This window comes from Atractosteus spatula, chromosome 22 (assembly GCF_055471065.1).
Source record: "Atractosteus spatula isolate fAtrSpa1 chromosome 22, fAtrSpa1.hap1, whole genome shotgun sequence".
Taxonomy (NCBI): domain Eukaryota; kingdom Metazoa; phylum Chordata; class Actinopteri; order Semionotiformes; family Lepisosteidae; genus Atractosteus; species Atractosteus spatula.
The window spans coordinates 9262583-9276780 of NC_142727.1; the positions used below are offsets into that span (position 1 = coordinate 9262583).

Below are 14198 nucleotides of genomic sequence, written 5' to 3' on the forward strand. Positions count from 1 at the left end.
ATCGCTACATTCTTAGTTTCTATCTTCAAGGCCCTGGTGTATAGCATGAAAGCGAATCATCAGCATGAGATAATACGTAGTAAAGTGTATGTTTCAGGCCTTTATCTGTAGCTGGTTAAAAGATGTCAGACATCGCCAAGGGGAAAGGGGAGGCATGCCAGCTCCAGAAGCTGTGTGCCTGGATCTGAAAGCCCCATCATGCCAGTAGCGCAGACGTCTGTGCACAACACCAGAGTCCTTGGACTTTCCTTTCAAGAACAGCCACAGACACAAGGCCAGTCGTGCCAGGTGGTTGTTTTCTTAATATGATAAAGAAACTCCGACACAAGGCCGCGTGCCAGAGCCCTCTACCTGCTAGCACTCATATTTAACTCCGGCCGGTTCCCCGCCAGGACTCTGAATAGCCCCGCTCAAGGGAGAAACACATGAACCCCATTAGTAGCGTCTCTCCCCCCCCATGTCAGAGCTGTGCATGAAATCGCAATTCCGCAGCACAGCTGAAGGCCTCAGAGAGGAGAGAGGTGTGGGGCTCAGGCTGACTCAGTTGGCTGTAATGTGAGCTGCCCACAAGACGAAATGAATGGGATATTCAAAGCCATCCTAAACTCCTGACATCAGAGCAGAACAATAACTTCTTATTGCTTCGACTCCCGACTGTGTTCATTCATAGACGGCTCGCAGAAATGATGCAATGCCAGCGTAGAGCTGGCAAACATTGACAGGCAGTCTAAAACGCTGCAGCAAACAAGACATATGTATCATTTTAACACATCCCGCAACTTCACTTGGTCCTAATCCAGTCATTGTTCTGTATGCATTTATGAATGTTTCTAATTGTGTAATTACACATATTTTTTAGGGTGTCAGGACAATTCAAGTCTAAACAGCAGCTACGTCATAAAACAAGAAAACGATAAACAATGGTTATAAAAACAAGAAATAGGCTCACGTTGGAATGAAGCGAGAGGGAAGCGGACTGTGGCTCAGAAATGCATGGTCACGACCCCCCATAGGTCTTTACTCCTGTGTTAATGCCCACCGCAACGGAGACAAACTCTGTCACTACACGTGGGTGTGCTGTACAAAGGGCAGCTCGTTTCACATCCAAGTCCTGACCCTGACCAGCCCTGTAGAGACCCTAGTCTTGAATTATTTGTCAGTATGAGAACAATGCACCTTGCTTATTCATTGAGTCTTATCTGGAGGTGTCGCCACTATCAGAGACACTCTTTTTTTAGCCTGGGAACACAGAGGCAGTACACCATCCCGGCATGAAGCAGGCCTATTCAGCACTTTATAGGCTCCTCTGCTGTAAGTAGGCTACTGTTCTGCTATATTTTGATTTCCATCTGAATACAGAGGCGAGTGACAGGAATAGAAACCCTGGCTTCTTCGGCGCTCTCAGACCAGTGCCAAGCCCGCGTAGGCCTGCTCTGCTCTAGGGTCATTAACAGTTTCGAAAGAATGTAACCAGCAAGAGTCCCCCCCCCCCCCCCCCCCCCGTAACAGATGCCTATTCTTAGACACTCTCTGCTGACCGCCTGATCATTTTTTAAACACAAAAACTGGCATTCTGTGCCTCAAGAGCTACACTTTTAAAAATATCTGAAGAGATAAGACAAAACGCTTCATTTTTTTGCGGCCTTCGAGAAGAGAGCTCTCTTCACCGTGCGGTTTCGGTTACCCAACCCTGTCGCCACCCCACACCTTCGGCGTTCCCCCCCCCCCCCATCTCGGCCCCGCCGCTCCCTGCTCCTAAATGAAGAGCTCTGCGCCCCCCCCCGTCCCCTCAGCCCCGCGCTGTCACACTCGCACGCACACCCATTCGCCCCGGCTGACAGAATTCCCGCCGGAAATAATGGAAATTCCCCGCATTCTGAGGAGCCACTGAATGGGAAACACATGCTCCTTTCCCTGGCAGTGACGTCAGCCCGCGAACAGCTCTGACAGCAGGCCGGGCGGGTCGGTGGGGCTGTAGGTGCCTTTCGAGTTTCAGTCTGACTGCACCAGAGAGTGTCACCGGTGACCCCCCTCTGCCGACAGTCTGACTGGATAGAACGTTGTCGGTTATTAAAACCATTTCCTTTCCGGCGCCTGTGAAAGGGAGCGCACCCCACACGAGAACGGAGTGGCAACCTGACAACCTCTGTCAGCTTTGGAAACATGTGGCCGGCGTCCTGAAGATTGGTACAGAGTGCTTGCTGGCCCCAGGAATTAAAATGCACAGCTTAAACTGTGTTCAGAGTAACAGCGACGGCTTTTATTTAATGCTCATTTATTGTGTATGAATGGTCGGTCCCAGCACACCAACCTTACCTTTCTCTTGTGATTTATTTTCTGGATTTTAATTATATGTATACACTGAGAGGCATTAAAAATGCACCAAATGCTACTACATCCATTACTCCATTATTGCCACTCGGTATATATATGTATGGATTCTGTTGAATTTGAGAACGACCGAAATTGCACATGAAATTAATTTTCTGCTTGTAATGTCCTTCAATGAACGCAATCCATCTTTTATTTGAGATTATCAGGAAACCTTACTTTAAGACAGAACCCTGTCCGCGCTCTCTTCCCGCACCTAAACAAAACATCACCACAAGCATAAAGATAAAAAAAAAACTTTAAAAATTGACTGAACACTGTTTTCAAACCGGTATCCTGGCTCCTTTTCAAATAGTGGCCTGATGAGACCCTGGGATTAATTAACTACCAAATGGCGCCCTCTCATTTGTTACTGTTCATACGTTCTTAAATACGCTCTTTTCTTGATGATTGTGTTTCTGCTTCCTGTTCCTACTGGTGGCCCAGAGAACAGAGCCTGTGAGTATCTGAAGGGCTGTTGACTTATCAGCATATATGCAATGTAAACAGTCTTGGGAGATTATCCACGGCTCAGAAACACAGGCTTAGGTTTGATTAAAAAAAGCGGAGAAACTGTTTATATGCTAAACCAAACACAAGGGAGATAGACCCAAAATTCTGTTTACATTCTACCACTGCAATGTCACAGAGTGCCACGACTCACTCCTATATTCCCCGGGAAAAAAAATCTAATATTTGAAAGTGCAGTTTCCTCACAGTTTACTAAAACACCACAACCAGGGTACTGATGAAGTACAGGCTTCATGGCGCTCCCAGCAAACGACACTTGCTTTTGTCATTATGTAGAGCAACAGGAGTCACGTGAATTTAAACAAAATTCCCTTATCATATCTTACAGTTCTTATCTTGAGCACTGTGGGTGCTTTAAGAATCTGTTACACCAGATTAACAAATACCAACTGTAACCTGTTAGATGGACATAGGAAACAGTTGAGAGAAGCACAAAGACTGATAGAACAGGATAAAAAGTTCAAGTTAAATATGGTAGATTGTTATTTCAATGTAGATGTTTACAACTGCTACTGGCCTGTTAATTGAATTAGTAGCCTCACTTTTTAAAGTGGAAAAAAAAACCCAAAAAACATCCCATTTTTACCAAAGGCCTTTGATTTCTGAAATACGTCGCTGGTTGCACTTAGAGGAGAGAGGGGAAAAAAGTCAGGACTCTGCTGCCTCAGAATAAATCCTTTACTGTAAACCACAATGATGGCATGAGTTAAAGAAGGAAGTGAGAAAGAGATTAAGGCGGCAGAAATATAAATTGTTTCCTCTGCCTTGTCCAGAGTCGGAGGGGGCTGATAAAGATCATGATGTAACAGCCCCCCTCACGCTGACAGTCCACACAGTACCGCACTGCCCCCACTCGCCCCACGCCACTTCAAGGGTCTAACAAGGGCATTGGACAGCACGTTCCCCGATACTTCCTGAAAAGAAACCATGTGCCTTTGATTTAAACCGAACAGTTGGCTAGGCGCGTCTCTGTAATGACTTGCGTCAGACTAAATGCCGACGAAATGTTAACAAAACAACCGTATTCTTTTTTTTTTATTTCGAGCCGGCAGTTTCCGCCGTCCCGTGAATCGGACCGAGCCGCCGTGCCCTGAAACAGACGTGCGCACCGCCGTGCGGACCCTGACCGAGAGGTCTGAGGAGAAGCCCCCCCGGTGTGCTTCCCCCTCCCAGCTCTCCCAGGCGACACGGGCGGTGTCAAACTCGGGGGCTCGTTACCGCCGGCCCCCCTCCAGCCTCTGCCAGACGCCTACACTAATCGCCCTGAACACAGCTCGCCTCTGAACTGCGAGCGCAGGACAGAGAGGAAAGCAGCCCAGCTGCACAAATTCCCCCCGACCGACCTCCAATTTATTTCAAAGGCCATGTGTATCCCATTTTGAAGGTGCGTCACCACACTTCTCCTTTCCAAAGTCTAGTAAATGCAGCACAAGAATGCACCAAAACGTAGCGTATTACTCATGTACATGAAGCACCTACTGTAGGTAACTAGTGAACTGTACAACTAACACGTACTCTACTTTGAAGGTTTATATATATATACATATGTTTGTGTGTATGCAGTGTGTGTCTATATATAATTACTTATGTGTGGGGATTTCCATTATGTGACCAGAATGTTTGTGCAATCCACCAGTAGGGCAAAGACGTCCTCTGTATTTATGGAGACGCGTTGCTCAACTTGCTAAAAACGATCTGTTCCAGTGAACGGAAGAAGAACACATCCACTGTCCCAGTCAATCAGGTTACGATCCCTGAGAATTCAATTTGTTAAATGGCAACAGATGGTTTATCCAGCTAATTTAAAAGCCGGGGACAACAAGCGCATCGCTGTGCGGAGGTGGATACGACACCGAGGTCTAGAGGAAAGACAATCAAAAACTTAACTGTATCTAATAATCCGAAGGCCGCATCTCTCTTGATTTAGAGCCGCCTATTAAATTGCAGGGACGCTGGGTGTTAAAAAAGAATTAGCCAAAGATGTGAACATTACACGTACACCCACTTGCCCGCTATTACACAGTGGCGTTAAAAAGCTAGTTACAATTCTAGGAAGCGCTCCCTCGCTTTGCATCAGCTGTATGCAGAGTAAGAATGAGTGGTGCCCTGCGTGGCTCTGTGGAAGTTACTCAGTGGAGGCGAGCACGTTTGAGGCGCTGTGAGTCAGTAATAAGCCAGGCTGGACTGCAGGTCTGAGACAGCGCCGCCCGAGGCAGACGACACATAAAGAGAGGAGCTGACGTGAGACGAGGTCATGTGGCTGCAGGGAGGGCAGCTGGGGGAGGAGGCGCGGCGGTTCATTAAATGTGAAAGCCCACCAGCTAATTACTTTCCAGCTCACGGTTGTTTCTTTGGGGGGAATTTGGCTGCGTTTGGCATTTTTCAGATAATTCTGTTAGGAATCAGGGATCAGCTTGTGGACAACTACGTTTCTCTTTGTGAAACCGTTTCTTGTCAGTCAGTAAACAGTGTTTTATTTTATGTTAATCAGGAGTAATTATCATACACTACTGGTATGTTTTCGCCAAACTGTGTCCTTTATGGACAATATCAAGTCGTTTTAAAGTTTTATTTTCAATAAGTGCCCTTCTGCAGAATACCATGCCAACATACTGCAATGGTTTGTGTGTTAATTTGACCTAAAATCATATAGGTGAACTCATTTCCCACCTCAGAGCCACTCACAAATGCCAGCTGTGTGCCCCTGTGACTGACTTCTCATGACAAAGCTTTTATCAGCTACAACAAAGCAATACAGATGACAAGGCACCACCCTCCACAGTGGGAAACACCTTGAGTATTTGGATGACCAAGCACAGCTGGATTCAATCCCCAAACAGAAAAACAAGTCTTCTGATGTTAATCTTTTGGATGGTGTGGGTTTTACACACCGGTCCATACAAAACTGAAGAAGCAAGTGTGCAATTTGTCCTAACTACCCCAGGGCACGCCATCGAGCTTGCAAACTGAAAATCTCTTTATATTTAAAGTAGCCCTGGGAAACAATGTTGCTGAACTAGCACTGTAACACACAAAAGCAGGGTAGAGCTACCCGTCTCCCATCCCAGTAAACTCTTCCACGGTGTGCACTGAAACATCAGTTTTGATGACCTGGATCAATGATGTGCACGTCCAGAAAAAAATAAAACTGCCTAAGTAGAGTCATTTGTTTTCCTCAGCCACTGGCCCACATCATAGAAAACCAGAAACAGCCAATGCTGTTTATACAGCTGCTCACTGCAAGAAGAAATACAATCGAGGCAGATTTTGGGAGAGTGATGCGGTCGAGAAATGATCTGAGAAATCACTCCTTGTCCTGTTTGCTCCCTTTGCAGCTCAGACCTCAGCCAGCTCTTTTGGTCTGGGTTTAATATAGTGTGGGTCCTTTTTGTGCAATAGGATGTTTGACATGCATTTTCCCTTTCAAGTGAAGACAGGTGCAGCTTTTAACATCTGATAAAGAAAGCCCTACCAACTTTTGCCTTGCCCGTGACAGAGATTCCTGTTAATCACTCGACCCTGTTAAGCAATTAAGGGGAACTCTCAATTAAAACTGAACAGAACTCATGCTATCTTCTTTGGAAAGGAAGTGCACTTTTCACACCTTCCAGTAGGCCACACAGTTCACTGTAATTAAAAGCAGTACCTCTGCTGAAGTTGCTGGGAAACAACAACACTGAGCTGTTGTGCTGGTGATGTATTCTCTGCATCAGATCCTGCTTGTGTACGCAAACAAATACGTCACACAGCTGCACACACATCTCACGAACCAGAAGCATTTTCTTCTACGCTAATAACTTTGTGTTTTCAGTTTGGGTATTTTTGCTTAATACTGTGGCTTCAGTGGCTGTGGAGGTGCTCGTATTCTGATGGAACTCCCCTCCTGCACAGTTCATTGAAGACGATCATGAAAGGATCTTCATCACAATCAACAGGCTTTTGGCATAAATGAAGACTTTTTTTTTTCTTCTCCACCTTTGACTGTTCTGATATATTATGTGCACAACGCACACTTTACTCATATTGTGCATGCGACATCTGGTCCACATTTACCTTGCATTGACACCCAGCTCTGTCCTTCTACATCAAGAGCCTTCACCTGACACTTTGAAGGCATAGCACTGTACATCTGCTTTCAACTTATTCCTTCATTCAGCTTGCCCAGCAAGCCCTCAGGCCTGCGGACCAATCTAGCCAAGCACAATCTTAAAACTTGACCAGATCAAATCTGCAGCCCTATGCCTGACAGACATTGCAGGAGCACAACTGCGTTTCTGGTGAGGCCAGGTTTGCGAATTGTGGTCGGCGATTGTTTAAATAAGATGTGCTTGGGCAGCCGAAAATGAAGAATCGCTCTCTTCCCACAGAAGGAAGGAGGATTTCCACGTCTGAAGGAAGGATTCAGAAAGTGAGCCATTGGTGAAACTGCAAAAGGCAAGGTGTATCGCTGTTTGGATGGATCACCCTGCTAAAACAGGCTTGTAATCAACACTTGTCACACTTGGGCTTGTGCATTTTTGCTCAAACACACCTGTTTCTGATGCAAACACTTTCAGCTCTGCTTTACAGGCCACTGTCGTTAAAGTGAAAGAAACTCTTAAGTCAGATTTCAGTTCATATACAATTAGAGGGGTTTTAATTTAGTCATAGGTCTCTCCATTAGGCTCTTGTCACATCTCTGTTGGCCCTGTAATTCCAGTCCATGACAATGGAGGCAAAGCTGAAGATATCCATTCTGGGAACTGTTTAATCTTAATGCAGTGATTGTGTTTTGTTTTTCAAGATACTTGAAAAGGATATTAAAAATGCTCAAAAGTAATCGATTTGTGCAAGGTCTGTATACAGTTTTTCTTCAACCTTCAGAAGAACCATGCACTTAAGGAAAGCTCTTTGGTAAACTGCACTCAGTCCTTGATGAACCCTGATCCTCAAGGACAGCCACTCACTTCCATAGTGCAGAAACGCATTTACCATTTAAACACTATGTTGGTAATCAACCACATATACCTTTTCTTGCAGTAGTTCACTGTGAGGCTGAGTGATGTTTGAAATCACGGTTCTTGAGCTGCTCTCACTCCTGTGCCTCACACTGTGATATCCTTTGACAGACACACAGAGGAGGTGGGAATTTGCACATGACCAGAAGCTACATATACTAGTGACAATGAACTGCTGGATGGTGAATAAGAGAACAGAGGGGTTATGAAAGCACGTTCCTCCTGTCTCCCTGCAAAGTATAACCATTGCCTTTCAAGAGCTTAGCTTGGAAAGTCTAATAACTTGACTATCCTTCTAATTTTTTTCTGAAAAATAAGATCACTGGACCACACATTCCAGTTAACTCTCGGGTCTTCTGAACAACCTGCACACATGTGCCCAGCCAAACTAAACTGACAAAACACCAACTGAAGCAAAGAAGTTAGATCTTATCACAGTCTTACCTGACGTCACCATTAAATATCCTTTTGAAACATATATACCTCTGCGTTGGCATAACCTTCAATAACACTTTGTTATGATTGATATGTGGTTTTGTACACTTTGGGAGTTATGCAACATAACACATGTACCCAGTACTTCTCCGAAAGTGTCCGGTCACAATGCTGGAAAGTAGAGGAATAGGAGAAAAGAAGGGGCCGGGGGCAATTTTTTGTCTTAGTGGCAGAAAGCCAAAATACCAGCATCCCAGTTAGCGTGGCACAAGCATGCTTTAAAAACTCTGCTAAAGGCTACTCTACAGCTAACGTGCCCATTTATCCTTTATGTGAAAAAGCTCCCGTGTCTGGTTGATGATATCCATAATCTGTGCCGATCGCGTTAATGTCCGTGAATACCATTTCCTACACACATAGCATTGCAAAGAAAAGCGTGCTACTGTGCACATGCTGAAAACAGAGGTCTGTGATGGTAAGGGGACATTTATTAATACTGTGGCTTTTTAATTTGACCGTACTTAACCACTTGAATAATGTTTTGTTATTCAGTGCTGACGTTTTATGGTGTACCTCAGACATTTGGTATAAAAATAAAGAGTTGTCGATTTGTTATCAAAACAGTCAAATTTGTACACCCTTCCTTTTTTTGCAGTTTCCTATCCACAGCCACAAGCCAGTAGCTTGTGGGTATATGCAAGACATCAACATCTTAAGTTGAGACAAACCACTCCACATCCCCTGACTTTGTGTTTCGAGTGGATATTATGGGAGACCAGTCATGAGCTGTCATGAAGACCCTGTGTTGGGTTTTGTCAGATACAAAGCCACACTGATAGGAAAAAGCTCGTGTGAGGCTGCAGCCGAACACCTACCTGGTGGCAGCACGGCTTTTTGTGAGAAAAAGTGCGTTGCGAAAGGATTTTGCAAAATAGCGTGCAGTTTCATCAACCGAGCTGCTCCTGTCAGCGCGTTTGGAGTCTGCTTTTTGTTTTTTTGCTGTCGAGTAGTTTATGCAGCCAAGCTGGAGCGTTGCAAGTTACACCGGTGTGATCTCGCGTGTGGGCCCAGCTGATCCGCTCTGCAGTCTGTGCAGACCGGTGTCAGAAGGGCTTCCTCTCGGGATGCTTCCTGCCGAGCTTGTTGGCTTGTGGCCGCGGCCCTCCGGGGGACGACGGTTTGTCAGCCATCCGTCGCCGAAAGCCATCTCTCCGACAAGCGCGGCACTTCCGAAACCCCCCGCCACTCCGAGCCCAAGTCTTACTGCCCCTCTGAATGTGAACGATTTCGGTCACAATGGAAGGAGCAATGAACAGGAAGCCAACATGGGCATTTCCTGTCCCGCAAGCAGACAATACAGCACTTGACCTCTCTGTCCTACTGCACAGCCCCGATCCCCATCAGAGTCCCTCAGACAGGGACACCCTGGTCCTACTGCACAGCCCCGATCCCCACCAGTCACTCAGACAGGGACACCCTGGTCCTACTGCACAGCCCCGATCCCCATCAGTCACTCAGACAGGGACACCCTGGTCCTACTGCACAGCCCCGATCCCCACCAGTCCCTCAGACAGGGACACCCTGGTCCTACTGCACAGCCCCGATCCCCATCAGAGTCCCTCAGACAGGGACACCCTGGTCCTACTGCACAGCCCCGATCCCCATCAGAGTCCCTCAGACAGGGACACCCTGGTCCTACTGCACAGCCCCGATCCCCATCAGTCACTCAGACAGGGACACCCTGGTCCTACTGCACAGCCCCGATCCCCACCAGTCACTCAGACAGGGACACCCTGGTCCTACTGCACGGCCCCGATCCCCACCAGAGTCACTCAGACAGGGACACCCTGGTCCTACTGCACGGCCCCGATCCCCACCAGTCACTCAGACAGGGACACCCTGGTCCTACTGCACAGCCCCGAACCCCACCAGAGTCACTCAGACAGGGACACCCTGGTCCTACTGCACAGCCCCGAAACCCCACCAGAGTCCCTCAGACAGGGACACCCTGGTCCTACTGCACAGCCCTGAACCCCACCAGAGTCACTCAGACAGGGACACCCTGGTCCTACTACACAGCCCCGAACCCCACCAGAGTCACTCAGACAGGGACACCCTGGTCCTACTGCACAGCCCCGATCCCCACCAGTCACTCAGACAGGGACACCCTGGTCCTACTGCACAGCCCCGATCCCCATCAGTCACTCAGACAGGGACACCCTGGTCCTACTGCACAGCCCCGATCCCCACCAGTCACTCAGACAGGGACACCCTGGTCCTACTGCACAGCCCCGAACCCCATCAGAGTCCCTCAGACAGGGACACCCTGGTCCTACTGCACAGCCCCGATCCCCACCAGTCACTCAGACAGGGACACCCTGGTCCTACTACACAGCCCCGAACCCCACCAGAGTCACTCAGACAGGGACACCCTGGTCCTACTGCACAGCCCCGATCCCCACCAGTCACTCAGACAGGGACACCCTGGTCCTACTGCACAGCCCCGATCCCCATCAGAGTCCCTCAGACAGGGACACCCTGGTCCTACTGCACAGCCCCGATCCCCACCAGTCACTCAGACAGGGACACCCTGGTCCTACTGCACGGCCCCGAACCCCATCAGAGTCACTTAGACAGGGACACCCTGGTCCTACTACACGGCCCCGAACCCCACCAGTGACTCAGACAGGGACACCCTGGTCCTACTACACGGCCCTGAACCCCACCAGAGTAGCTCAGACAAGAGGCACACTGGCTCACACACTCTCTCCTCACTCACTCGCTGCCTGGCCCCTACATCAGCTCCCACAGCAGCAGAAAGAGGGTCACTACGAGAAGGTGACCCCCAAGGAGCGCTGGAGACATTGTTCCTGAACGTAAGGGCTCCGCGCCTGACCGCTCTTTACAAGCGGTGTTTTTCAAAGTTCCTGACAGAAGCCAAACGTGTCAGTTCTGCCTAGGTGATCCCCAGTTCTGGACGTGAGTCACGCTGCGCGTAGCCTCATCCAAAGGCATTCGGATCTAGGAATGACAGGATACTGACAGGGTTCCCTGTGAGGGAAGCTCGGAAAAGCTGGAATGTGGGATCACGGTTTCGGATACAGACAAGTCTGGCTTTGAATTGTCTTCAGAAAGACGTGGCTCATAGATGCTGTAACTTAGCTGAAAGGTTTGCATCGTCTTGTTAATAATAGTAACGATTTTATTATTAATGAGGCATTTTCTGGTAACTTCTTTGACAGAGCATCCACTCGAAAAAAAAAAACATGCTTTCAGAGAGCCTGAATGGGTAAAGATGTTACCACTTAGAACAAGGCATCTTGACACAGTGAGGACCAGAAACTGTCTTTCCTGAGTTCGGTCAGAGTCGGAGTTATGAATTTAAGAAATCAAATCTTATGAAGAACCTTCATCAGGAAGTGTTCCTTAAAAACATTTTAATGCACTTATAAACTTAAAAAAAATCAAAAGTCTTACTAATTAAAGTCAACGTTAGTTTAAACAAACTACACTGATAGTTGACGCAAGTGTGAAAGGGTCGCTAATTATCTGGGTAAGGCTGATATAAGCGGTAGGCACTGGTACCCAGGAAGTTTTTTTTTTCTTGCGCTTTCAGAAAAAAAAAAGAGACGTTTACGTGCATAACAAACGATGAAGTCGTGTTAGTCCTTTTTGCAGCAACAGCAGGCAGACTGCTTGCCTTTCTCTAGAACCATAGACCTGAAAAGGTGTGACAGTTCTGAGCCGAACTTAATTCTAAGTGTCCTGAAGTGCTACACGAAACAGCACAAACAAATACTAAATCAGAAACTAAAGGAGAAAAAAAAAATCAGGATAAAATGCGTGCGTGCTGAGCGGCTTCTGTTTACTAAAAAAAAATGTATAAACGGCATCGGGTCGTGTCGCTCATGAGTTTCAAAAGTCTGGAAGCTGGCAAACTCCATCTGACTCGAAGACTGCCTATCTCACTCCCATGGCAGTATCCACAGCGAAGGCCAACCCAAGAAAATGGTCCCCTATCAGTCCTCAGAATTAACTTCTCAGCGTCCGCCACAGAGTCGCGGTCCGTGGTTTTAATGTTAGAAATAGCCCACCCCCAGAGAAGCGCTCGTTCTTCAAGTTTACCGTCTGCAAGCTGACTTGTTTAAGAGTTCAGCCTGTGCGAGGCAAATTTTGCTTGCCCTTTGGGTCTTGCGGGACAAGCTGAACTCTTAAATGAAAGCCAGCCTCGAGCGTACCGTTGTAACACATTAAAAATGAAACACTTCTCAGCCCACACATTCAAACAAAAAAAACACATTTTGCAAACTGCGCTCAGCGGCTGTTTGCAAGTTCAGCCTGGGAGAGATGCAGCCAGGGGTTCGGGTAGATGCACCGAGCAGGCGACGAGAATAAAAAAGGGCAAAATGAATGACAATACTGTATTCTTCTGCGTCCTTTTGTTTTATTCGTACAATTTGGAGGAAAAAAAAACACCGCAAAACTTACCTTCCATTTTCTCAGTCTTTATGATGGTTAACGTCGGTTTCATGTCAACAGCTGCCGTCATATTTGTTTGATCATATAGCTCTGATAACGGTATTTTTTCTCTTTGCAAAAGTCCCGAACACCTTTCTTCAATTTCTTTTCTTGCGATCCAGAAAACTTCTTTGCGTCTATCGATCTTGCACACCGTTTTTCTTTTTTTTCCCTTCTTCTCTCTCTCTCTTCTTCCCGCCCACCTTTAATCTGTCTTTTTTTCTCTCTCTCTCCACAGATTTGTCTCCCGTTGAAACTGTCTTCTCCCTCACTCTCTTTCGCACTCACTCACTCGCTCGCTCCCTCTACCTTCCTCAGGGCGTTTCTCTCTCTGTTTCTCTCGCTGTGAAGAGGCTGGTTCCGAGTCCGTATGTCACAGTAAGGGGCGGCGTTTCAAGTCAGCGCTTTAAGAGTTCAATCGTGTTCTTGCCTGGTCTCTCGCTTACAGGACTCATTGACAGTAACATATCTTTCAGCCCCGCGGGACTTCGTGAAAAACCGTGCCACAGACATATCTGTTGCAAATTACTCAGTTCCGTCGGGGCCGTCACCTATTTTAAAAACGATGAGAAATCAGCTAATTAGTGGTGGGAACGGTTGTTGGTTGTTGTTTTTTTTTAATCCGAGCTATTGTGAAAGCTGAGCTTGGTACTGTCAAAAAAAAAGTGGCAGAACCGAAAGAAAAGGAACTAGGACTTTTTGGGTGTGTAGGCTCCTGGAAAAAAAAATAGAAATGCAGTTTTTGCTTGTGTGCACTTCTCCACACGGCATAGCTCTTTACAGTAGTCATATGTGACGCAGAACAGAAGTTAAAAGAAAACCGTGAGGTAAAGATCCCGGCGGATTTCGACTACACAAAACCGAGAATAAAATAAATGTACACAATGAAAGCTTGAGCTAAAAGAGAGATCTTTGAGCACTTTTTTAAAAATGCGGAGAGAGTGTGCAACGGATCTGGGCAGATGGGATATATATCTATAGCCAGCAGCCATATCACTCTGCAACTCACAACTGGCAGCCCACTGGAGCTCAGCAGGTGTGAGCTTGGTCAGTACCCGGATGAGAGACCTCCTGGGAAAAACTAATGTTGCTGCTGGAAGAGGTGTTAGTGGGGCCAGCAGGGGGCGCTCACCCTGCAGTCCATGTGGGTCCTAATGCCCCAGTATAGTGAAGGGGACACTATACTGTAAACAGGCGCTGTCCTTCGGATCAGATGTCAAACCGAGGTCCTGACTCTCTGTGGTCATTAAGAATCCCAGGGCGTTTCTCGAAAAGAGTAGGAGTGTTACCCCGGCGTCCTGGCCAAATTTCCCATTGGCCCTTACCAATCATGGCCTCCTAATAATC

At 47.2% G+C, this 14198-nt stretch overlaps 1 protein-coding gene across 2 annotated transcripts in view; it reads right to left on the minus strand.

Annotated features, from left to right (window-relative positions):
* ets1 (ETS proto-oncogene 1, transcription factor) overlaps positions 1 to 13198 on the minus strand; it is a 32013-nt gene extending 18815 nt beyond the window's left edge. Inside the window, exon 1 of one of the 2 annotated variants that reach the window (XM_088939519.1) lies at positions 12822 to 13198. In XM_088939519.1, the coding sequence (XP_088795645.1) occupies positions 12822 to 12882 (61 nt within the window). In that variant the 5' untranslated portion in view covers positions 12883 to 13198. The remainder of the gene's footprint in view (positions 1 to 12821) is intronic. The other variant, XM_088939518.1, reaches the window with a different exon arrangement.
* Between the last annotated feature and the right edge of the window lie 1000 nt (positions 13199 to 14198).